The 15,073-nt window shown below is 49.2% G+C and overlaps 2 protein-coding genes across 5 annotated transcripts in view; one reads left to right on the top strand and one right to left on the bottom strand.

Moving 5' to 3' along the window:
• Positions 1–2,745, top strand: part of PPP2R1B (protein phosphatase 2 scaffold subunit Abeta) — a 41,029-nt gene extending 38,284 nt beyond the window's left edge. For 2 of the 4 annotated variants that reach the window (XM_040976914.1, XM_040976916.1), the window contains one exon: positions 2,606–2,745. In XM_040976914.1, coding sequence (XP_040832848.1) covers positions 2,606–2,698 — 93 coding nt within the window. In that variant the 3' untranslated portion in view covers positions 2,699–2,745. Of the gene's footprint in view, positions 1–1,539; positions 1,641–2,605 lie in introns of all 4 variants that reach the window. The other 2 variants (XM_040976913.1, XM_040976915.1) reach the window with 2 other exon arrangements.
• Positions 2,746–2,783: 38 nt separating this feature from the next.
• Positions 2,784–15,073, bottom strand: part of SIK2 (salt inducible kinase 2) — a 125,303-nt gene continuing 113,013 nt past the window's right edge. Inside the window, exons 10-16 of the mRNA XM_040976912.1 lie at positions 9,777–10,005; positions 9,060–9,344; positions 8,749–8,912; positions 8,169–8,276; positions 7,227–7,318; positions 5,461–6,030; positions 2,784–4,016 (exon numbers count right to left, since the gene is read on the bottom strand). Coding sequence (XP_040832846.1) covers positions 3,992–4,016; positions 5,461–6,030; positions 7,227–7,318; positions 8,169–8,276; positions 8,749–8,912; positions 9,060–9,344; positions 9,777–10,005 — 1,473 coding nt within the window. The 3' untranslated portion in view covers positions 2,784–3,991. The remainder of the gene's footprint in view (positions 4,017–5,460; positions 6,031–7,226; positions 7,319–8,168; positions 8,277–8,748; positions 8,913–9,059; positions 9,345–9,776; positions 10,006–15,073) is intronic.

Genomic DNA, 15,073 nt, shown 5'->3' with positions numbered 1-15,073 from the left:
GAGCCCCGTCTCTTGATTCTTAAGTTGCATGGCCACAGAGGGTGCATTTCTTTCACTATCGGCTTCTTTCTCCTTCAGAGGATTTGGTGCAGGCTGCCACCTTTTCCTGTCAGCAGCAGGAAGCTACGCATGACAGACTGAGCGAGCAAGTGTGGCAGCCAGAGGCAAGCCCTGGCTCCTGGACTTGCAAGAGTAGCGGGGCTCCACTGAAGGGTCCTGTTGTCATTTTTAAAGCTTGTCCCTTCCTATCCCCCTTGGGCTCCAGAACCTCTTCCACCAAAGCATGTTTTGTTTTGTTTTGTTTTGTAGCCCTAAAGGCATCTGTTTGGAAAGAGCTCTGAAACTATCATGGAATGAAGGGTCCTCCTGGGGCGAAGTGGAGTTCTGGACACTCCAGGCAGCCACTTCCTGAGCTTGCACATGCTGGCTGCTGGGCCAGGCTGCCACTGTCGGAGCAGGTCGTGCCCTGTCCTCCCAGCAGTCCGAACAGTCACTGGGGTGTGTGACTTGGAAAACTCTTATGTCTCTGACGGCAGCCTAGACCCCTGCAGCTGCTGGACACAAAGGGACAGAGTGGGTGGCACAGATCCTTGGTGAGAGCGGGGCCACCTGCACAGCGGCAGTAGCACCTGGAGGGCCCTGCTTGGCCCCAGGCAGGTGGCTGCCAAGTGGGGAGCACGGCAGGGCCTGACCAAAACAGGGCCTTTGTTTAGACAGCTGTTTGCTTGACAAGAGCGTCAGCTGCTACCAAGCAGGGCAAAGAGATGGCTCATGGAATGAGGGGCCAGTGAACCTGTCAAGCAGCTCGACAGCCGAGTCCCTGCCCCTCTATGCAGGTGCGTCGTGACCTTGGTGAATCCTGTAAGCTCCCGAGAGCCCTGCCTGCTGGGTCTCTCGCTGCCAGTGCAGGGTGTTTGTGAGGATCAGAAGAGCTCACCCAGCAGAGTGCTCTGTGCGATTGCCGGCAGCTGCACCGTGGCTCCTTCGGGACAGGCCAGCCGGGGATCTGGGCGGGAACCGTTGGAACCGGGGCTGGCTGACGTCTGGGGGCAGCACTGTGGCCTGTTTCTCAATCTCGGTACTAGTATGTGCTGAATCTGCCAAATGTGTTGAAATCTGCCCAGATAAGATGTTGACATGGAATGGTGGTGCGACTAGGATGGCTAGGAGTCTTCTAAAATCAGCTGGGCTACACCTTTGTGTGTGTGCGAGTGTGTTGGGGAGAGGGCAGGATGGTCAAACACAGGGCACTGGGAGATAGACTCCAGGCCAGCTGGGCCTTAAAGGGCCACTCACTGACTGCCTTTGTCCCTCCTGCTGTTTTGGAGAGCTTTGTACTCATTTGTTTCCCCAAGCTACCAACCCTGTTAGAAGGAATGTACAGACGTTTAAACATGTTTTCTGTCCAGTTGAGAATGCAGATGACACTGCTGCCTTCCATGCTTCACTCTGAAGTTCTGGGAAACATTTCCAGAAGCAACAAAATGATCAAAGATCCCTGCCTAGACAATGATTGCCGACTCACTACCTGTTCTCCAGTTTCTACCTTTGATGTCTAGGCACAAAGAGACCGAGCGGCTCGGGTGGCTCCCAAGGAGGCAGTAGCGGCGGCCCGGTGTAGGGGTGCCCGCGCAGCAAAGGTCAGCCCGGCACAGGGACCGTGCCACTCTTGGGGACCAGTGTTGTCATGCGGCCCATGTTCTGTTTCTAGAGGAGGAGGGACGTGAAAGAGTTACTTGCACTATCAATTTGCTTTCTGCAACAGGGAGCTTGGATTGGTAACTTTTTAAAATATCACCCAGGATAGACAAACTCTGATTCCAATAGATTTAAGAACCTGGGGTTTAACTAGAGGTTGGGGGACCCTCATGCAAAGCAGCAGCAGCAGCAGCAGCTCTCGTGCCATGTCTCCCAGCCCTCCTACACCTAGTCAGAGACTGCCACACTGCCCACAGCCTCGGGACCCTGGAACAACTGTGCTAGAGGGCAGGGCCTCCCACCCTTCATTTTGCTGTCAGTCACCCAGTCACTTGCCAGCCCAGAATATGCTCTCCTTCCCAACTTGGCCAAGCTTGTAGCAAGGAGATCGGGTTCTCTCCCAACCAGTGAGCATACTCAGTACAAGGGTAGGAGGAGAGAGGTCAGCCCCCATGACGAGTCTCTTCTGCAGGGGTGGGCCTGTCTCCCCAAGGGTGGTCTTCTCTCTCTCCCCGTGGGGGTGCAAGGTACCTTGTTATTCCTGGGTTCAAGCATGAGAGGCAAGGGCTGCTTTAGTCCTAAGCCTAGTCTCCTGCTGCCTCTTAGCAGACCCTAGCCCGTGGTGTTGACCTCGGGAGCAGCTGGTTTCAGGTGAGGCAAGATCTGATGCAGGGAGGAAAGCCATGCTCACCCGGTGGCACTGGTGGGCCTTCCATTCTGCCTCTAGCCCCCCTGCTGTCACCCAGGCACTGGGGATCCTGGAGGGTGGTGGCTGCAGGGAGCGCTCGGTTCCTTCTCTGCTCCTGTGGTGGTAGGAGGGCGGTGTGCTTGGGCAGGCTAGAGGTGGCGAGGGGAAGGCCTGAGCTGGCAGGGGAATGCTGTGCTAACAGGTACGTTTGCCTTACAGGGACCAGCCTGCCAGCTGCGCGTGGATACTAGAAACACACGTGCCCAACTGGAAATTGCAGAACTAGTGCATTTTTCCCAAAGCAGAGACTAATACCCCTGGATTAAAAAAGAACATAACGAAAAAAATAAAAACAAAAATCCAAAAAAGTACCACACATATTGCACTTTTTGTTGAATGAAATTTTTACCTCGCATATATCTCACCAAAGTCTCTTCAGAGGAGCCTGGTTTACAAGATAACAAAGCGAATGACTATGATACAGTAGTGTACACACCGCTAATGCGAAACAGACTGGAAAACAAGTCCGGATTTCAGGTAAGAAGAGCGGCGTGAGCTGCCTTAGTGTTGCCGGGGACTGACGAGGGGCAGACTGCTCGCAGGCTTCCGCTGGTCACCGGTCAGGGCGTAGTGACAAATGACGACACAGGGCTGAGCAAACACCTGTCTGACAGGAGCAATTTCCTCCCTGCTGCGAACATTTTGGTTAATAGAGGTGGCTAAGGGATTTCCCAAGTTCTGCTTGAAATAAATGAGATAAGCAAACAGGCACTCAGACCCAGGCCCGGGGTGCCCTGCAGGCCCCACTCTGCTGGTGCCCAGTAGGCCTGGCCACTGCAGGAGCGTTCTGATTGCTCTGTGGGTGCTTCAGCCTCCCAATGCGTGCTCATCTTTCGGCCTGACGGCCCTGCCTGAGCTCCTGGGGTAAGGAGCTCACCACCTTGCTGGAACCAGCACTCATGCCCATGTAACAGTGCCACTCCTCAGTTCTGAAATGAGTGGTCCCATTTTCAATCTGGAAGGCATTTGAATTTTGCAAATATTACAGCACTTCTGTAGTATATTTTGGGAAAACATTCTCCTTCAGTCTAAACAAATCAAGCCCTGTTGTATAACGGGCTTATTTTGCAAAGACTTAAAGCAGTTTAGAGATCTTAATGAAATGATCTCTTAAATTAAATGAAGTTCTCTATTTCATGAAACCATCTATCTTAAGCAGGAGGAGGAATAAACAACCCATAGAAGGAACATAATTCAGCCTTCTTTCACTGCCCGTTATTAAACCACAAAGTATCCGCCCCACCACGCTACCTTCTCCTGCCGACCTCCCAAGTCCGGGCCACGCACAGCGCCTCTGTGAAGCATCTTGGCATTGGTGTGTGACCACGAGGCAGTGTCCGGTTGGCAACAAGGACTGCTCACGTCACCAACGCTAGTGGAGGAGGGACCAGGGGCCAGAGGACTCCTCAGACTTGCCGGGCTTCCCTCACCTGTCTGGACACTTACTACAAAGAGGAAAGGCAACTTAAAGGTGTTTTCTAGATGCAGCATCAGTGGAGTATCTCTTCTTTGTGCTTTAAGGAAGATGCTTTGTGCTTAACGCATTCATCTGCTGACAGGACAAGCCATTCTAAAGGACAGAAATCAATAGTTTTCATAAATAATACTGCATTTGTAACACTCGATGTTACTGTAACCAATGACAGGTTACTTATTATTTCTAGGTACACAGGTCATTAGCTTGAGCATCTATTTTTCACTTACTGTGATGGACTGTAAGGGCTGGGTTCTACTACTAATGGCAGGTGTTTGGCAGATGATCTGCTTAAATGGTTAACATATCTGTGGTTCTTTGAATATTGCTGTAATACTTGAACATTTTATTATAAGTCAAGATTTTAAGGAAATTAATGCTGATTCCCACATGGTGGAAAACAAACTCTGAAGTGACTTTGGATTTAGCCTTGATATAAATGAAAAGTCGGGTTTCCACAGGGGGGCAAAAAAAAAAAATCTGATCTCCGGGAGAAAGGCACAGCACTGCCACTTCACATGGGACATCAAAGGTCATTTTCTGTGTCATTAAGGTTCCTACACTCTATATGAAACTGTCCAAATATACAAAGCTTGGCTAACTAGCAACAGAAGGTGTGAAGTCAAAGGAGTTATCACACTGGAGAGAGACCAGGGGTCCTCTGGAGACCAACTGCCCCACACCAGAAACCTCCACAAAGGACTGTACAGCAACAGCCTGCCTGCCACCGCTCAGGGTGGGGCCTCCAGGCTGGCTTGAGTTGTCCCCCACCCTCACTGCTGGGGCTCCTGAGGTCTTTTAGTCCTTGGTGTACTCTGACACTTGGTCACCCACTGGCCTCTTTTGAAGAGGTGTGTCACCTGCTTCTCAAAGGAAACAACTGCTGGTGTGAGGGGTTGGTGTCAGCTGTCAGCAGCCCCCAGAGCACAGCTGATGCTCCACTGCTGTGTGATGGCCTCAGGGACAACTTGCATCAGCAGTTAGGAACTCAAGATGACAAAATGTAGCTTTCCTTTATTTCCTACATATCAGATTCCATTATGTATTCTTGATCTGCCTTGAAGCTATATGTTATTGCATGGCTTCAGTGAAAATATATTGCCTTTTGTTTGCCCTATTTATATAAGCAATGATACATATATTTTTTTTCTTGTTTTGACCAAGGTTTTCCTTAAGAGTGAACTGGTGCTAATTCTGCTTGAAACCTGGGTCTGAATGTTGTCATCTCATAAAAACATGTGTTGGTGCCGCCTCTCTTGGGAGCTTGCTCCACTAACCCAAGGACATGAGCTTCAGAACTACAGCTAGGTTCCAGCACCTGCCACAGAAAGCTCTGCGGCAGGACAGAGCCAAGAGGAAGCAACCCCTCCCCAGCCAGGCCCTCGGCTTCCGGCTGGGCGACTTGAATTTTCCCCCAATAGGGAGAGGGCAAAAAAATAAGCTTTACATTGAAAAGGCTGGAATAGAAATGGAAAGACACAGTCTTCCTTCACTGGACCCACCTCACTTCCTGGGCTGAGATTAATTCACCAGGACATACCCATTGTGTTGTGGATCCACAGCGTCCAGCATTTCACAATCAAAGAGTCCCGGTAACTCAGACAGGGCGAGGGAGTCGTAGCTGGAAGGGTTCTCTGGCAGTCCGGAGCTCCTGGGACGATCTGGCCCCGGGAGGCTGCTCTGCTGAGCCCCGTCCATGGGATACTGACAGGCAGCGGGGTAGTCTGGGACAGGGGCAGTGGCACTGGGCAGCTCGCAAGTCTGATAGGAGAACTGTAAGGGCGCTGGAGCAGCTCCTGGCTGTTGTGGCGGGGGCGGCGGCGGGGGAGGTGGTGGCTGTGGCGTGGAGGGCAAGGGCTGCAGCTGCATCTCCTGGTACTGGCTGAGAAAAGGGCTGTATTGCATTTGCTCAGAAGAAGGCTCCAAGACAGAGCTCAGGGGCTGGGTCAGGCTGAAGGGCGGGGGCTGCTGGGACGGTGGTGGAGTCTCCTGGTGGGGCAGGGGCAGCTGCTGGCTTGGCGGTGGGTAGGAGCTCTCTGCTATCTGCATCTGATTAAAGTACGCCTGCAGCTGAGACTGCTTCTGGAGGAAGAGCCGTTTCTGCTGGAGCCTAAAATGACAATATCGACAGAAGAGTCAAATGAAGCAGCTTTATATACACGGGAACTTGCAAAATTTCATGACAAAAAAATGGAATTAATGGTAAGTTTACTTTGGTGCAAAAATATCTGAAGCTCATGTCTACAAAAAACTTTCCAAAAAAAAGTTCCTGGAAAATCCAAACTATAAAACAGACACATATGATTGTTATACTGTTCTATACCCAAATAAACTTGTTTTTCTTGAACTGTTTCAAAATACCCTTGTAAGCCCACTTCTCTCTTTCCAATGCAAGGAAAACAGTAAAGGGGGGCCCAGCACAGTAGCCTAGTGGCTAAAGTCATTGTCTTGCATGTGCCAGAATCCCATATGGGTGCTGGTTCATATTCTGGTCACTCCACTTCCATTCTAACTCCCTGCTTGTGACCTTGGAAAGCAATAGAGGACGGCCCAAAGCCTTGGGATCCTGCACCTGAGTGGGAGACCTGGCAAAATCTCCTGGCTTCAGATCAGCTCAGCTCCTCCTATTGGGGTCACTTGGGGATTGAACCAGTAGACAGAAGATTGTTCTCTCTGTATTTCCTTCTCTCTGTATACCTGCCCTTCCAATTAAAAAAAAAAATCTTAAAAACAAACATGCAAACAAATAAAAAAGAGTAAGTGGGATTAAGAAATACTCGGGCTGGGTTTCTTAAGCCTAATCTCATTTTTAGTGCTGCCTTCTTGGGTTCTGCCCCCTCAGTGTTAACCTGAGCACAAATGCATTTTCCTCTAAGATCTTTCTGTAAAGTTAGAGGCTGATTTCCCATCCACGGTAGTGGGAGAAGCCCTAGGTCTCTGCAAATTGACAGGATTCCAGAAATCTACCTTGGCTGAGCTGCTTCAAACAAGGTCTGGGGACACAGGTCACACCCAGACAGTAGCCTGATTCACTTAAACTGCCTTAGATCACTTCTCTGGAAAGCCCCAGCCTAGTCACACCCTGAAGCTGAACCGACAGAAGAAAAGGAAGACAAAGCGCACTCCCAGGCCCCTGGACCTGACGAGGCCGGGAACACAGAGCATCCCTATCAGTAACACGGCTGTGGTGCCCGCATCCAAATCTGCTTTCCTGCTGGAGGCAGACATGAGTGGCAAAGGGTCACACAGTGCCAGCAGTCTCCCAGCTTCCACAAAAGGAAGTGACTCTTTGGCAGAGGCCCTCACCTGTGTTCCTGCAGCTGCTGCTCCAGGCTCCGCGGCGGTTCTTTACAATAAAGCGGACAGGTGTTCTGAGCCTTCGACAGGAGGCTGGGCTTCTGGAAGAGCAGAGAAACAACATAAGCATGACAACGTGCTGGCAGGAGGCTGCAGTCATCACAGTGTGATGCCTTGACCAGGAATCCAGTGTGCCCTGCAGAAGCTGGCAGGGTGAGAGGCTGGCATTCCATCTGTGACCTGGGTGCGTGCTGGCCCAGCGGGCTTGGCTGGCTTAGAGCTAACCTACTTGTTTCCCACCTCTGAAAGTCCTCTGGGATCGTGAGTTTCTTGGGTATTTAAAGAATAAATGACAAGAGTGGAGTTAAACTTGATACCACAGGCCCTGGCTGCTTGCTGAACTATGATTCTTTATGGGCCCTAAGGTTTTTGATCCCCCAACCCCTTTTTTTCTCTCCCACGATCAGGATGACCACAGCATTGGAAGTCTTAGCCTGAGCAATTAGGGCAGAGGAATAACAGTCTTCCAAATCAGAAAGAAGTGAAACTGCTTCTGTTTCCAGGTACCATAGTCTTACAGGAAACACACCGAAAACTGTTAGGACTGAAACACAAACCAGAATGCAAGCATTAGTACTTTCTCTATACTATGTTCTAGGATTTTAAGGATGTGCATGCCCCCGTGTACACAGCTCAGATTAAAATTCTGTCTGAAGTTCAGAACAAAAGCGCCAGGTTTTCCATTCCTACCAGTCAGCATTTCCTGCTGCCCATGTAGACCCTGAGACAATGTCTGAACGTCCTTCTAGAAGTGCACGGTCAAATGCACCTGCTCAGTAGGAAGGAAACAGCCTCCCTGCCCCGGCCCCAAGCCCAGCAAGTTTCTGCTGTGCCAACAGGCAGATCCTGAATGAGCACGGAGAGCTGAATGACAAGGAGAAAGGGTCCCACCTGGAGCCTGTGTGGCAGGTACGGGGTCTCCAGGCTCTGCCGCTGGGGAAGTTGGTGCACACTAGGAGGGAGAGGGGGCGCGCTGTCCTGCTGCTGAGGACCCTCCTCCTGAAGAGCAAGAGGACAGCAGTGCTCAGTGCCCCGCACACAAACGTCCCCCCCTCAGCTTCAGCACCACTACCGTGTCCAACAGGCCAAGGCTCCAACACTGCAGCAACAGGTCCCCAATAATGACTGGATAACTAGCACTACTTTTTGTAGTTTCAGGTTGAATAATCCATTTACAGTGCTTAATAATGGGGCATCATATCACAAACAGTGACAAGAAGCTTCTCATTTGAGTTAGTCTTCCTTTGTGTGGGTGTGGGCAATGCGGGCGAGTTTAGGGAGACTAAGCGTCCATGAGGCCCCTGCAGGGTGTCTGGGCCTCCACCTGGCAATGGCAGGTGGCAGCAATGAGGAAAGCTTTCAGCTGTAAGCTTTCCAAAACAACCTGTCCTCCTGAGACCGGAGAGTCCTCTGAAGGAACGTGCCACACCCCTGAGACAGATGCACACTCTCATACTCGCAGAGCACTCACCTGAGGGCAGCTGCTGGCAAGGTCCTGCAACTGCGGGGCGGCCGATGCCAAGCCTGGGTCTGCCTCGGGTCCCATGTGTTCATACAGCAACTGTACTTTGTTCAGCTCTAGAATTCCTTTGGTTCTAGCCAAATTTTGGAGATGTTGTCTAAATGCTACAATTCCTGAGAGAAAGCACAAAGCCCAAAAGATTCAGATAAAATACAAGGCCTTCGGTGGCCACTTTGACCTAGCAACAACTCCCCTCCCCCTTCTCCCTCTTCTGAATCCTAGATATTCAGAGAGCTTGCTAGGCCAGACAGAGCTGTCACCTTGGGTGAGGGAGGTGTCCGACGCCCGGCGGCCTTCCCTGAAGCTCACTGGCGACCTGTTGTGGGCCTCTCGCTTCTGGGTGCTCAGGGCCTGCATGGCTGGATTGGTGGGCCGCAGGCTTATGAAGGGAGCTGGCATGCGTGGTGAGGGCTGATTGGCTAACATGACGTCCTTCAGGGAAGGGTTGTCCTCCAGAAAGTTCAGATCCCTCTGAACTGACCCCATGTCATACTCCGAGTCCACGCTGTCCAGGGAGGGGTTGTCACTCAGGGAGAAGATCTTCCCTTTAAGAGAAAACAAAACAAATATAATCAATAGTGATACTATCATTTTTGAACAGGGCACAAAACATAACCACCTTGAGACAGTTACAATGTCCTTAATTTCACAGCCAAACCTTTTAGTCATCAGCTTAAGCATCTTTAAGTTCAATGGGGAAAGCATTCTAGAAGCTATCCAGAAGAAGTCTGCCACTCCAAAGGAGCCAGAAGCCCTGATGAATTCCATAACACTCAGCCGAGTCCTGGGAGTGTTATGGGAGTTAACACGGACACATTTCATTTTCATCACTGCTAGCTTCTGAGCTGGCTGGATTGGAGAGCCTGCAGAAGTAGCTGCATTAAGGCAGCTACACAAATGAAGTCTAGGAATCGGCTGGTACCACCTCCATGGCTTGGTGCTGGGGCGCATAACCTGGTGCACCTCTCTGGTCCTACCTGTCCCAGGCAGCACCATGAGCTGATTGGTCACTTCGGACAGTGTGTGCCGTCTCTGCCCGCTGCGTGTGGACTGAAACGCTTCAAAGGCGTGACTGGGGTCTTCCTCCGCCTCGCCTTCCGTCTCCAGCCCTTCGTCAATGGAGGTCTCCATCACATTACTGGGCAGTGACTGGCAGCCCTTCCGCACCAGGACAGGAGGCACTGGGTCGAGCAGACAGCCATTCACCTGGATTTCAGAGGGCGTGAGAGGAAACCATCAGCTGTGGCTCTGCAGCCGTGTCTTGTGGCACATGAGAATTATGTAAAAATATCAAAAATGTACGCACTAGCTGCTAATGACAACACACAGATTAGAAGTTCAGGCACTTATGACAAACAATTCACACTGCTGCCCAGGTTCTCTGAGTCGCCACTATTACACCAAACAATTTTTTGTTGTTTTCCAGATGGACAGGGGTATATTAGCTTGGGGCCTATTCACCAGTCATATCTTTTAAGTAAGGAAAGTGAAGAGGGAAGGGGTGAGTTTTTTTTTTTAAACTACACAACTCATAGCTTACTTAGAGTAGTCACCAGTGTTTTTTCAACCACAGAACATAATGGAAGCTTCTGAACATATTTTCATGTTCATATGTACCTGCGCATTTGACTTAATCTTTAATTGGTCTTATGTACCCAAAGAATGGAAAGTACAAATTCTTTTCAGACAGACCACAAGAAGCGGAAAAAAAAATTCAAATGGCAAACAGCCAAGGTCTTCTATTATAGAACAAATGACTCACAGGCCCCAAATTCCAGCAGAGGTTAATAAGCCCCAAAGCACAGCGCTTGCTCCTCAGCTTTACACTCAGTATCTACAGCTCCTGGGCCGCACTCTACCCCCTAGGGCAGCTGCCAAGCAAATCACCTCCCGGCAGGCAGCAAGAGCACCCAGCGGAGCTGTGGCCATGAGTCCTCCTGGCTGGTCCAAGTCCCAGTGAGGAGGCAATTATTTCCCTCATTACCTTAACTACTCCCCTGTGGAAATCAATGCATTTTCTCCTGTGAATAGATGCTCAGAACAGCCAGCTATAAGACACTCAGCTCGCTTCCACCTGGACCACACTGGGGAGAGCTGCTGTTTGCTTTGGGAAGCAGGAGAAGCTCCTGCATGTGAGAGGTGACATGGGCAGTCCCATGCCAAACACGGGGTACTTTCCTCTTATGGCAAGCAACCGGACAGCCCTGCACGGCCCTGTATTTGGAGAGGAAGGGAACTGTGGGTGACTCAGAGCTTTGTTTGCAGTGGGGAGATGATGGTTATTTCATGCAAAATGGTCAGAGCCATCCCACTGATAAGGTGGCTAAGGCAGCAGAGGGCTTTAAAAGGATGAGTGGCGCTCAAGAGTGGCAAATGTTTTCTTCCTAGACTGTGGCCAACCTGTCCCCCAGGCATCAGAAGATGAAACTTTGAGATCTGCTTGGCAATTTTCATTCTCCGCCCTTCCCTGGGTAACATTTCCCTTCTTTTGGGCTACACTTTATAGATACCTTGCAGGAAAGAACCGCTGTGTGAGAACTTACATTCACCCCTGGATTCCTTAGCTGTTGGCTAATGCAGTTTTCCAAGGCTAGCCAGGGATGATTTAGTAATGAATAAAGCAAAAGGGAAAAGAATGTCACAAGTAATTATCTACCGAGTATCTTTATCCTCACAGCCTCTGCCGAATATTAGCTGATATTCCCGCAGGGTAAGCTTTACAACTTGGCTTATGTCCCCTCAACAGAGAAAAACACCTCTTTCTCTGAATTCCTCAGAAACCCTGTGGTCCCCTACATGCAAGCTTACTTAGGCTACCAGTTTATGAATGGTGTCTTCAATACAGATGATGAGAGAAATCTTCCATCACGGGAAAGCCAGAAAACAAGGGTCTGAATTTTCATCCCTGGAGAGCTGGGAAAATCCAATGACCAAGAAGCACCACAGGACCAGGCAGAGTGAAAAGGGGTGAACATTTTCAGACTTAAGATAGCCAAACCCCAGGTCACCTTGGCCTTGCCCATTTACTGAGGGACTTGATGTAACAGCCAAATTTAAGATCTAGGATTTTGTGACTGATACATTGGCTGACCTGCCTAGGTGACCTAAGCTGCTGTAGGATGGTATGCTCTAGGAAGTACTCTAGGCTAACTATAAATTACAGGATTTTAAAAAGCAATGTGGGAGAAAAGCACATCACCTAGTATACTGTTTTCATCTTCAAGCTTGCTTGGTCACATCACGTGTAAACGATCATGGAGAAGTAAGAGTCACCCCTCTCAGGAAAGCCCCGAGTCCACCAGGAGGCCTACAGCTGGCCTGGGGAGTGGCGCGCTGCTCCAAGCTGGAGGCTGTGTCTGTATTCCCCACATCATCTGCTGAAGCCCAAGGTGGCCGTGTTTGGAGTTGGGTCTAAGAGAGTAAGGCTTGTACTTGACAGGAGTATTCTCAGAAGAGAGGGCCATCAGAGGGCTCACTCTGAGCCCTGCCACAGCCATGGGCCCTGTGAGGACGGAACACACAGTGGGGAGGTGGCTCTCTGCCACTCAGAAATAAGACCTTCGCCAGAAACTCATCAGATTTGATTCTGGACTTCCTAGCCCTCACTACTTGGAGGTAGTAGTCTGTGGTATTTTGTAATGGCAGCTGAACAGACTAAAACAGTATACCAAAGCACAAGTGCTCAAAGCAGGGGTGGGGTGGTGGTGGTGGTCAGGGATTTGTCTCAGAATTTGTACACCAAGTTCTTGGCATCTACTGAGCTGCAGCCGGCTCTAACCTCAGCTTCATTACTTACTAGGAGACTTGCTTAACTTCTATACAACTCACTCTCATTTGTAACATGGGAATAGGGTGTTGTTTGGGAGAATTAAGATAATAAATAAAAAATAACATTGTTTCTTAATGTTAAGTAGTCGAGATATTCCAATGACTTATTTGACCTTTATAATGTAATTTTTAAAAGCAGGACATTAAAGCTATCACAATTTCTTTTAAAGTATTTTTTCTCATCCTGTAACAAATGAAACAAATAACCAGGTCAAAAAGTAAAGAACTATGTTATTTCAGCTCTAGAAATGGATGTTAAAAATAATCAGAGGTAGAGTCAGAGATTTAGACATGAGGCTATTGACTTTCAGCATATATAAAGATGCAAAAAAATTGGAGTATGTGATGCTCAACAATAGAAAAGTAGAGAGGCAGGGTTACATTAAGTACAACACTTTAAGTAGTTCTTATAACACCCTTTAATGGAACATCTCCTAACAAAAAAGTGCTCATGTTATATAGTAAAGACACAAAATAACAGCACAGAATACAATTTTGTTTTAAAAACGGATCTATCTACATTTCTAACCCACTTTAAGGAAGCACACCAAAGGGTTGGTACTGTGTGCAGTTGGTAAAATTACCACTTAAAGCGCCAGCGTCCCACACAGATGCCAGTTCGAGTCCTGGCTGCTGCACTTTCAATGCAGTTCCCTGCTGATGGTCTGGGAAAGCAGTAGAAGATGGCCTAAGTCCTTGGGTCTCTACACCTGTGTGGGAGACCTGGAAGAAGCTCCTGGCTCTCGCCCAGTTCTCGCCTTTGTGGTCATTTGGGGAGTGAACCAGTGAACTAAAAAGCTTTCCTTCTCTGTCTCTCCCTGTAAATCTGCCTTTCAAATAAATTTTTAAAAAGTTTAAAAAATAAACACCAAAAACACAAACATAAAATCAACATAACACCCAGAGAAGCAGTAGGAAAGAAAAGGGACAGCATTTTTCCTGACATGAATAAAATGGTTCCCAATTAAGATGGTGGTTATCTACGGCCTGGCTGTGCCAGGTTAGCACAGGCTAGCGTGGGTGGCCAGTTCCAGCATGGCACTGCTCTTCCTATGAATGCAAATAAACCTTCTAGCTAGTGACTATAGCTTTCACAAAATCATTCATTTCCTGTCTGTTTCCTAGTTACGGTAACAATCACAGGCTTTAAAAATAGCTTGCCCTATATAATACAGCAGACAGCGCCCAATTTGTGTTTCAGGCCTGAAACCCTCAGAGACAAGCCTCTAGCAGACTGCATTTTAATTTTTTGAGGGAATTAGATTTTCAAAATAAATGAATTATGTTGCCCTAATTTATATCTAAATTTCTGAGTGCGAATGTACTGGTAACTTATTGAACACACTAGGCAACCACAGGCAGACAAAACAGCCTGCCCACAGGAAGAGGCGCTGTCCACAGGGCATGGACACTAACCATTTGGGGCCAGCAGCTCGGCTCCTGGCTCTGCTCTCGCTGCTCTCATCCCTCAGCTTCAGGACCTGCTGCACCTGCAGAGGCCCCTGCAAGCCGCAGCCACTCCCCAGTGTGTTAGGCTCCAATTCTGGCTGCCCGCTGGACTCATTTTCTTCAGACCCCGAGATTCTGTCGCTGATGTCATGCCCTTCTGCCCAGTGCATGGTTGCTCACCTCCCCATTCTCTTTGTCCAAGTCTCTCCCCTGGCCCAGTGCGTGCCTGCCACGAACAACCAGGTTAACCTCCTGAAGCACAACATGGATTCTGCTTGTTCCCTGGAGCCTGACAACTGCTGTACCTGCTGCTTAAACATGTCCCCACAGTGAGAACAGGAGCCTGGAGAAGCAGCTGGAATTGCTTGGCTTGCCATTCATCGCAGCTTGGTCACATTTACCATTACTGTTTTGTCTTTACAAGATTAATTTGAAAGGCAGAGAGACAAAAAAAGAGAGAAGAGGAGAGGAGAGGGGGAGAGAGGGGAGGGAAGGGAGAAGAGGAGAGAGACAGGATTATCTTTCATCAGCTGACTCACTCAACAAATGGCTGTAACGTTCAAGTCTAGGCCAGGCCAAAGCTAGGATCCAAGAACTCCACCTCGGCCTCCCAGGATGGTGGTAGGGGTCTAAGTATCCAGGCCATTCTACACTGCCCTCTCTGCAGTATTATCAGGGAACAGCATCAGAAGTGGAGTAGCTGAAACACAAACTTATACTTAGATATGAGATGCTGGCATTGCAAGCAGCATCTTAACTCACTGAGCCACAACACTGTCCCTTGTTCATCTCCATTTCCCTTTAGTTGCCCTCTGATTCAAACTGACTGAGATGACTTGGCCTTCCTGACATTTGATTTCCCTCCTGTTTTCCCATTCACTGAAGATAACCCACCCTGGCTCCCACTCACATTCTATCCACCTTTCAATTCCCCGCTCCGACAGTTAACCCCCAGCCCTTCCTGAACAAACATCTAAAAGCACCCCCTGCCTTGCCT

Source organism: Ochotona curzoniae, unplaced genomic scaffold (assembly GCF_017591425.1).
Source record: "Ochotona curzoniae isolate NIBS_2020 unplaced genomic scaffold, NIBS_Ocur_1.0 contig_2723, whole genome shotgun sequence".
NCBI classification, from domain to species: domain Eukaryota; kingdom Metazoa; phylum Chordata; class Mammalia; order Lagomorpha; family Ochotonidae; genus Ochotona; species Ochotona curzoniae.
The sequence above is the reverse complement of the archived record's forward strand: the minus strand, read 5'-3'. Positions and strand labels throughout refer to the sequence as shown.